The sequence below is a fragment of the Gymnoscopelus microlampas genome (assembly GCF_963454915.1).
Source record: "Gymnoscopelus microlampas genome assembly, chromosome: 24".
NCBI lineage: Eukaryota > Metazoa > Chordata > Actinopteri > Myctophiformes > Myctophidae > Gymnoscopelus > Gymnoscopelus microlampas.
Genome location: NC_139961.1, coordinates 3,507,856 through 3,518,121, shown reverse-complemented (window position 1 = coordinate 3,518,121; position 10,266 = coordinate 3,507,856). Strand labels below are relative to the sequence as shown.

The following is a 10,266-nucleotide window of genomic DNA, read 5'->3' as shown; positions in this document are numbered from 1 at the left end:
ACTATTGTCTAAAAGTGGCACTTTTCTGACCTCTGACCTCACTGGACGGCCCGCCACACTTTTTTTTACACCTCTCCCGCTTAGCGGAGAGTGTGGTATTGTAGAGGAGGTCTCCCTGAACGTGTGCGTATGTCCAAAGTGTTGCCTCGCGGAGCCGTCTCCTGTGCAGCGCCCACTATTGTCTAAAAGTGGCACTTTTCTGACCTCTGACTTCACTGGACGGCCCGCCACACTTTTTTTTACACCTCTCCCGCTTAGCGGACAGTGTGGTATTGTAGAGGAGGTCTCCCTGAACGTGTGCGTATGTCCAAAGTGTTGCCTCGCGGAGCCGTCTCCTGTGCAGCGCCCACTATTGTCTGAAAGCGGCACTTTTTGCCACTTTTCTGACCTCTGACCTCACTGGACGGCCCGCCACACTTTTTTTTACACCTCTCCCGCTTAGCGGACAGTGTGGTATTGTAGAGGAGGTCTCCCTGAACATGTGCGTGTGTCCAAAGTGTTGCCTCGCGGAGCCGTCTCCTGTGCAGCGCCCACTATTGTCTAAAAGTGGCACTTTTCTGACCTCTGACCTCACTGGACGGTCCGCCACACTTTTTTTTACACCTCTCCCGCTTATCCGAGAGTGTGGTATTGTAGAGGAGGTCTCCCTGAACGTGTGCGTATGTCCAAAGTGTTGCCTCGCGGAGCCGTCTCCTGTGCAGCGCCCACTATTGTCTAAAAGTGGCACTTTTCTGACCTCTGACCTCACTGGACGGCCCGCCACACTTTTTTTTACACCTCTCCCGCTTAGCGGACAGTGTGGTATTGTAGAGGAGGTCTCCCTGAACGCGTGCGTATGTCCAAAGTGTTGCCTCGCGGAGCCGTCTCCTGTGCAGTGTCCAATTTGTATAGGCTATGCACTCCTTTGAACAGCATTTATCCATTTATATAAATTATTAATGTTTTAAATCCCTTTTTGTTACACAGAAACATAATATGTGTTGTATAGAAACATAATATGTCGTTTAAATGCTGAATTTATAGTTTTAATGTGCAAATTAACCGTTTTTCAATGGCTCCTTTTTGCTCTAGAGGGTACTCTTATTCTGAAGAGATCGTCCACCGGAAGTCTTATTGTTGCCACCTTATCGTTGCTGACGGAACACAGCTGTCTTCCACAAGCAAAACACACACGTTTTTCAGAGACAACAACACACTGATCTGTCTGTCAATCAAAATACATTGATTGATCACTCATGACGTCATTAGGGACCATGACGTCATTACTTCGCCGTACAGCGGTGTGTCTCCAGCGCAGGAGCGTGACATCTGTGACCTCCGTGTTTAAAGGTACAGTACAGCGATGGAAAGAAAAGCACTCGCATGTTTTTACTTGAGTAAAAGTATCGATACTGCAGAAATGTAGAAATACTCTTGTTGCAAGTCCTGTATTTGAAATTTAGTTTTTTTGTTGAGTAAAAGTAGAAAAGTATTGGTGTAAAAAGTAGAAAGTAGAAAGTAATATCATGCAGAATGTCCCATATCACAAAGTTTTCAAAAAAATATAACCATACGACTCATTGTGAGCTTGTAGATCTGCTATTTTCAAATAGCCAACGTTTAAATAGGGCTGAAATGTATGTTTTGTAATAATAATCAAAATCTACAAAGTAACTAGCAACTAAAGCTGTCAAATAATTGTAGTGTAATATATGTGAGATGTAGTGGAGTAAAAGTAAAAGTATTGAAAATATAAAAAATGGTTGGAAACTTCGGAATCATTTCGAATTTGTATTTAACATGAATCATCTCTTCTGGGGGGTCCCTGGCACTAAACATTTTCAGATGTTTTGTACTTATACCTGTATCTCCACCTAGGGCTGTCATTACAAATTTAAGTTACATTACATTACATTACAGTCATTTAGCAGACGCTTTTATCCAAAGCGACTTACAATGAGTGCATTCAACATAGGTAGGGAACGAAACTACTAATCACCAGAGGTCTTAAGTGCATTTCCTGTAAAAATAAGCAACCAAGAGTATACCTAACGCTAAGGTAAAAGTGCAATATATCAGCTATCTACTTTCATAAACACATGAGATAAAATAGCCAAATCAAATGAGCACGAGCTAATAGATCCAATACAACAATACAACAATAGTTCCTACAACTAGTTAACAACAAGTAGGCCAGGCAAAGAGGAAGGGTAGTGTTGATGATTGTTGATGAAGTTGATGATTAATTGTCACTCAAATAATTGTGATTCAGGATTCATTGTGTTCATGGCATTGAAACATTGGAATATATGAATAAAATAAAACAATTCTGTTTGCCTTTTAGGCTTCCTAATCGAAAATTACACAGGGCAACATATTTAATATCTATTAAAATGTTATCCATGTAAAAATAGCAGAAATCGTGACGTGTTGTAAGCTTGTAGATCTACTATTTCTGCTTCTTTCAATATTTCAAAATGTGTGACCATTTTTCAACATGTTGACGATTATGACGATTATGCAAAAAAATAATTGCGATTAGAGGATTATTATGTAATAATAGTGACGGGTCTACCTCCACCCCCACAGCGTCTCCGGGCCTGGTCTTACAGTCCACCTCCACAGACATCTACCAGAACCTGGCCCTGGAGGACTGGCTCCATGACCACATGGACCTGACCAGCAACCCACACGTTCTGCTGCTGTGGAGGAACACCCCCTGTGTGGTGGTGGGCCGACACCAGAACCCCTGGCAGGAGAGCGACCTGAAGGTAAGGACTGTAGTCCAGGGACCCCCAGGGGTCCTTGAGGGAGTTCCAGGGGGTCCCCAGCTAAATGATAGATAGTTAGGAACCAAATGGACCCTTATGGGTCTGTAACTCTGAGAGAGTACAAATGGAACCAAATGGACCCTTATGGGTCTGTAACTCTGAGAGTGTACAAATGGAACCAAATGGACCCTAACGGGTCCATTTGGTTCCATTTGTACACTCTCAGAGTTAAATGAACATTGATTTTACGATATAAATTGGGGTCCCAGGGATATAAATGCCATTAAATGGGGGTCCGTGGCCTAATGCATGTCCAAACTGGGGGGTCCTTGAAATTAAAATGGTTGAGAATCACTGCTAGAGCCGTAAAAATCTTCTCTTATGGGGGTCCCTGGCATATCTTTTCAAATGGGGGTCCGCGGGCTATTACAGTAAGTGTCAATTTGGGGGTCCTTGGCATGAAAAAGTGTGAGAACCACTGCGGTACACCACAACGTTAAGATACCCATGTACCTGTCAAACTACTTCAAAAACCTAAATGAAGTCCACAATCACAACACCAGAGGTACAGCTCCACTGATCACGTCCAACCCAGATTTGGCACAAACAAGGGGTTGAACTCGTTCTCCTGCTATGCCACAAAAATGTGGAATGCCCTACCAACAGTAGTGAAGGAGTGTAAAACCCTACTCTCCTTCAATAACCCTAAAAGAGTACCTTCTGGTGGCTGCAATTCAAAACTGGCCCCTGTAAAAGTCAAAACCTTTGTTTTTTGAGTTTTCTGAAAAACCTATGTTGCTATATATGACCTCAGTCAGTACATAGAGATACCACACATATGAACAGAGCAACTACCTTTAATTACATTTGAATAAATTGCTGCTATTTCTCTCAAAGGTTTTAATATGTCGCGATCTACCAGTAGATCACAAAGCTATGCAGGTAGACCACATGACATGCCCCTAAAAAATATTATTGAAATATATATATTTTTTTTATGAATATAAATCACAGAACTCCTCCTTTTTGTCATCTGCCACTTGAAATAAGGTGACTTGAGTGATTAATATCAGAAAGGGCCGGTCAGCTCCCTTCACGACTTCTATAGCAGTCAAACCCCCCAATGCAATGCTTTGTTTTCAAGTGCTAACATCAGTAGAATTACATAGTTATATTAAAACATTGTGCAAGGCAAAGAACCCAAAAACCTACCACTTCCATACAGGATGGGAGGAAGACTATATTCCACCACTATTTCTCATTCCAAGTGTGTTTGTCTGATATGTAACGCCAGCGGCGCTAATCCAACGCCCTCTCAGGTAAATAAAAATGCGGTGGGTAGATCTAGTCGAGCTGGTCATTTTAGTAGTTCTGAAGTCAAAAAAGTGTGGGCACCCATGTTTTATACCAAGGTAATGCAAAACATTGATACTGTATACTGCTGTCAACTGTTTCAAAAGTGTATCCCAAGTAGGGATGCAAATTATCGATCAATTCATTAATAATTGATAATTGATAACCTTATCGACCGATTAACCGGTTAACTGATAAGCGGCGTTTTTTTTTTAATCTGAGAATCTTAATTTCAGATTTAAAAAAAAAAAGTGCTTAGATGCCGAGATACAGCCTTTTTCAGTAAGTTAAACAAGAAGTGAATGGAGCAGAAAATCTTCAAATCATCATATCTTGGGTTCTGAACATAAAAAAAAAAAAAAAAAAAATGTTTTAATTTTTTCAATTAATTGTTAATCGTTTGATTTAATTGGATAATTTCTTAATCGATTAATTTGATTAATCCATTAATTGTTAACATCCCTAATCCCAAGCTAACCTTTCCTATATGGACGTATAACTATTTCTGACAGAAAATGCACAATTCTTATACTGTTTGGTAAGATAGTCTTCCCGCTAAGTTGCAATGTAACACAGCTCTGTTTACACATTTCTTTATTCACATTTATATTTATTATGTAATTGTACATACAGCAATGTAAACGTGTGTGTGTGTGTGTGTGTGTGTGTGCGTGTGCGTGTGTGTGCGTGCGTGCGTGCGTGTGCGCGTGCGCGTGTGTGTGTGAAGGTGTTGAGGAGTTCTCAGGTTCCTCTGGCCAGGAGGAGGAGTGGAGGAGGAACGGTGTTCCACGACCTGGGAAACGTCAACCTGACGTTCTTCACCTCCAAGAAGCAGTATGACAGGCACAGGAACCTGAGGCTTCTCACCACGGCTCTGAAGAACCTCTCCCCACAGCTGGACGTCCAAAGCACCGAGCGCTTCGACGTGCTGCTCAACGGACACTATAAGATCTCCGGTACACAGACTCTTATTGATATTTGTATTTCCTATCGTATTATATTTCCTCGACAACGCTAATAAGTAGGCATAATATCTTAGGCTATCTATCATCTTGGCTGTCAGATCAGTGATCTTTTCTGCCTGCCGGTCATCACTATGGCGAGGTTTCATTGTGACTTGTTGTTAACTAGTTGTACGAACGCTTGTTTTATTGTTGTATTGTTTTATTCTATCTTGTTGATAGTCGATACACTTATTTGTTTTAGCTCTTGCTCATTTGATTTTGCTATTTTGTCTCATCTGTTTAAGAAAATAGGTAGCTGATATATTGCACTTTTACCTTAGTGCTAGGTATACTCTTAGTTGCTTGTTTTTGCAGAAAATGCACTTCAGACTTCTGGTGATTAGTAGTTTCGTTCCCTACCTATGTTGAATGCACTTATTGTAAGTCGCTTTGGATAAAAGCGTCTGCTAAATGACTGTAATGTAATGTAATGTAATGTGAAGTCTTCTGTTCTGTCAGGCAGGCTTTGTGACCGGGTGTCTGGCTTCAATGTGATTTGACATCACTAATGTTGACGACGAGTGATACGCATCCTTTGTGCTGCACAATTTGCATTGCACTGTTTTATCGTCAGTCTTGACTAAATCATCCCACACCTCACTCTTATGTGAAGCTGCCATTTCAAGCACAAGGACTAGTCGGCGCGCACACGACCAGACCGGACAAACACAGACACACACACACACACACACACACACACACACACACACCATTCCTCTCCCATTTGGAAAACATTTTATAGTTTTTTACACACACACATATTCAATTGCATTATAAAGTGACAATATAATAACTTTTTTTAAGATGTTTTTAATACCAAATTGGCCAAATATTACTTAAGAAAGAGGCAAACATTGTGAAAATAGCCTAGAAGCTCTCAACGCCTCGCAGTGCGAGACGTTGTGAGCTTGTAGTTTATATACTTTCACAACACTCATCTGTGGAACCGAGTCAAACACACACACACACGCACGCGCACACACACACACACACACACACACACACACACACACACACACACACACACACACACACACACACACACACACACACACACACACACACACACACACACACACACACACACACACACACACACACACACACACACACACACACACACACACACACAGCTAAGCTGAGCTGGGTGATAGTGTGTCCTTACTGTCCTATAACTGTGTTGTGTTGTCTTCATCAGGGACAGCAGCTAAGCTGGGACGCACCGTGTCCTACCACCACTGCACCCTGCTCTGCTCAGCGGACAGGGCTCTGCTGTCGGCGGCGCTCAGGCCGACCTGCGAGGGGATCCGTAGCAACGCCACGCCCAGCGTCCCCTCGCCCGTCAGGAACCTGCAGGACGAGGACCCCGCTCTGGACTGCCGGACGGTCATGAGCGCCGTGGCAGAGCAGTATGAAACAGGTCTGTATTACATTTAGCCACTAGAGGGTGGGTGAGGACTATTAGACCAACCGCTGGTGGCAGGGACGTGCACAGATAGACTCTAGGTGGTGCTAGAGCACCTGCCCTTTGCCCTCTTGACCAGAAGTGCCCTTTTGAAAAAAAGAAGAAAAAAAGTTATTTTTTTTCCAGTTTACAGCAGGGGTCTTCAATAGGGGGTCCGGGACCCCTAGGAGGTCCTCAGAGTTACTACAGGGGGTCCGGGACCCCTAGGGGGTCCTCAGAGTTACTACAGGGGGTCCGCCAAATCTTTATGTGGTACGAGTTTTCTTTTTACCATAACCACTCGAAACCTAGCATCCCTTTTCTGAGGAGAACTTTAGCCAAAAATAGCAGATCTACAAGCTCACAACGCCTCGCGCTGCGAGGCGTTGTGAGCTTGTAGATCTGCTATTTTTGGCAAAGAGGTTTAGGTGTAGAGGGAAAAAAGAGCAGACCAAGTAAGCAAAAAAAAGTATAATCTACTTGAGCACCTGCCCCTCAAAATGTCTGTGCACGCCACTGGCTGGTGGCAATTTAGAAAAATGACTGCCTCACCCACCAGGGTGTGAATTTGCGATGCCCACGCTATCCAGTTTAGCTTTAGCCTTAGCTTTTAGCAGTTTAACACATCTATCAACACATCTGCCAAATGTGGTGCTTTTATCACAAAATGAATGATTGGTCTGATATGTTGAGCTAAGCTTTTAGGACAGCAGAGAAGAATAGAGAGCTAGAAAGGAAACACTACCCTTCCTCTTTGCCTGGCCTACTTGTTGTTAACTAGTTGTATGAACTCTTGTTTTATTGTTGTATTGTTTTATTGGATCTTGTTTAGTCGATACACTTATTTGTTTTAGCTCTTGCTCATTTGATTTTGCTATTTTGTCTCATCTGTTTAAGAAAGTAGGTAGCTGATATATTGCACTTTTACCTTAGCGCTAGGTATACTCTTGGTTGCTTGTTTTTGCAGAAAATGCACTTAAGACTTCTGGTGATTAGTAGTTTCATTCCCTACCTATGTTGAAGCATAGACTGTATAAATGAGATGGACAAAGCCACTCCGCTGCTTTCTACAGACCAAAAATGAAGCCGATTGTTCCAAGACTGTAGGTCCGCCATCTTTCAATATCGCGTCATATCGCGTCATATCCTGCAGAATGAGACCAGACCATTATTGGTTGGGTAGCTTGTCAATCAAGAGCGGGGGCGGGGAATGAATGCTATTGGTTGTGTAGCTTGTCAATCAAATCATCCCGCCCCTCCTAGAGAATAGCCTACTTTATCGTCAATTTTAAAATAAATGGGACCATAATTTAGCAAAACGCATATCCTGATGATTGAAAGGAGACTTTAAACTAGCGACTGGAAGCATATAGAATTTATGACAATTTTGATTACAGTAAGAAAAAGTTTGTCAAAAAACCCATTCACTTGCGTTAAAATAAATTCTTTGGTAGCACTTTACAATAATGACCCGTTATAAAGCATTTATAAACGTTTATAAGCTCTTTGTAGACTATTAACAAATCATTAACAACCTGTTTGTTGACATTCATAAATGATTACTAAAACATGTATAACTACAGTTACAAATCATTTATAAAGTATTAGTAAGTAGTGAACTATGCATGAATAAGCCATTTATATACATCTGTAAATGATTATTAAATCATTTGTAACAACCCATTCTAAAGCATTTATAAACGTTTATAAGCAGTTTGTAGACTATTAACAAATCATTATCAACCTGTTTATTGAAATTCGTAAATGATTACTAAAACCTTTATAACTACGGTTACAAATCATCTATAAAGGTATTAGTAAGTAGTAAAATTATTCATGAATAAGCCATGTATAATACATCTGTAAATGATTATTAAATCATTTGTAACTGATGTTACATAATATATACAAGCTATTGGTAGCTTGTTCATGTTTAACATATGCTTTGTTAAACATTCCTAAAGTATCTATAAATCCTTAGTACATGTTATGTGCCCTATAGTAAAGTGAAGACAGTTCATCATTTACAACTGTCTGTTAATGTGTTTGTTCATGTTTAACGTATGCTTTGTAAAACATTCCTAAAGTATCTATAAATCCTTTGTACATGTTATTATGTGCCCTACAGCATTGGTTCTCAAAGTGGGGTCCGGGGACCCCCAGGGGTACTTGAGGGGGTTCCAGGGGGTCCCCAGCTAAATGATGGACAGGAACCAAATGGATCCTTATGGGTCTGTAACTCTGAGAGTGTACAAATGGAACCAAATGGACCCTAACGGGTCCATTTGGTTCCATTTGTACACTCTCAGAGTTAAATTAACATTGATTTTACAATGTGAATTGGGGTCCCAGAGGTATAAATGCCATTAAATGGGGGTCCGTAGCCCTAATGCATGTTAAACTGGGGGTCCTTGAAATTAAAATGGTTGAGAATCACTGCTAGAGAGCCGTAAAAAACTTCTCTTATTGGGGTCCCTGGATTATCTTTTCAAGTGGGGGTCCGCGAGGTAATAAGTGTCAATTAGGGGGTCCTTGACATGAAAAAGTTTGAGAACCACTGCCCTACAGTAAAGTGAAGACAGTTCATCATTTATGACTGTTTGCAAGTCGCTTTGGATAAAAGCGTCTGCTAAATGACTGTAATGTAATGTAATGTAGAAAGAATATTTTAATATTCCTGATATAAATACAACCTCTCCTCTCCTCTCCTCAGAGTATGGTATCAGTGCAGAGGTCCATCTTGTGGATCCCAGTGATGACCGGTCATTTCCTGGTATCCACGGACTGGCCAATGAGCTGCGGTCTTGGGAGTGGAGGTTCGGACGCACTCCCAAGTTCACCGTCCACGCCCCCCTCCGTCTCCACGACGACGACGCCTCCACCAATCCCCGCGGCCCGGCGTCCGTCAGCATGGAGGTGAAGAACGGGCTGATAGAACAATGCCAGATCACGGCGTCGCCCGATTGGCTGCCGGCGGAGGCGTGCGACGAGCTCTCGTCGATGCTGATTGGCTGCCGCTTCTGTCCGGGCGCCGTGGCGGCGGTCGGCGCGGAGATGTCGAGAACGGCGCCGCGCGGGGGCGAGCGAGGGGCGGGGCTTAGGGAGCTGTGTCACAGTGTGGCCGCTCTGATGTGACACGCATAACGTTTAACAACATTTAACTCTTTGACCGCCAATGACCAGATTTCCCGTCATATTCTGCTACGGTCCAGTGTGCCAATGACGAGAATGACGGGATTTTGTGTTTTCCACTAGATGGCGCTGTTCGCTTGCCTATGGGTCACTGTTCGGCTCGCTGTGAGGCAGAGGAGCAGCGGGTCACGTGATCGCAAACAAACAACCCATTGATGTCCTTGTTGTTCGATTTGGAAGAATGACCTTTTCTCTGTTTGTGTTGCTTTTTGGCGAAAACAGCCTACGTTCAACTGGCCACAACTTAGCCTGGGTCCAGACCAATCTGCCATTGCAAAAAAAAAATACCTCGGCAGATTAGGTCTGGCCCCTCTCAATAGAGATTGGATTTCTCTCCCTCCGAAGTTGTGAGGGACCAATCAGGGCCCAGTATGCAAATTTATCACCAGAGGCATTTTTTTAATTTGCCCCACTAAAATGCAGGTTACACACAGAGATTCCAGACTAATAGCTACGCAGTGATATTATTCTGGCCATTCCAGGCTAGCCACAACTATGGAACGGATGATCGTGGCGGCTCGCC

General features: G+C 42.6%; 1 protein-coding gene across 1 annotated transcript; it reads left to right on the top strand.

The window, feature by feature from the left end:
* The first annotated feature begins 1,157 nt into the window (after nt 1–1,157).
* On the top strand, nt 1,158–10,266 carry lipt1 (lipoyltransferase 1). The gene is made up of 5 exons (XM_084051681.1): nt 1,158–1,329; nt 2,569–2,750; nt 4,831–5,059; nt 6,306–6,527; nt 9,265–10,266. Exons 1-5 carry the CDS (start codon nt 1,236–1,238, stop codon nt 9,684–9,686), a joined length of 1,149 nt encoding a protein of 382 aa, XP_083907807.1. The 5' UTR covers nt 1,158–1,235; the 3' UTR covers nt 9,687–10,266.

What these genes read in the sequence shown, in the direction of transcription:
- lipt1 (XM_084051681.1), top strand. Translation starts at nt 1,236, where the DNA reads ATGACGTCATTAGGGACCATGACGTCATTACTTCGCCGTACAGCGGTG. An exon ending in GGCAGGAGAGCGACCTGAAG is followed by an intron (nt 2,751 to 4,830) that starts GTAAGGACTGTA and finishes GTGTGTGTGAAG; the next exon opens with GTGTTGAGGAGTTCTCAGGT. An exon ending in CGGACACTATAAGATCTCCG is followed by an intron (nt 5,060 to 6,305) that starts GTACACAGACTC and finishes TGTCTTCATCAG; the next exon opens with GGACAGCAGCTAAGCTGGGA.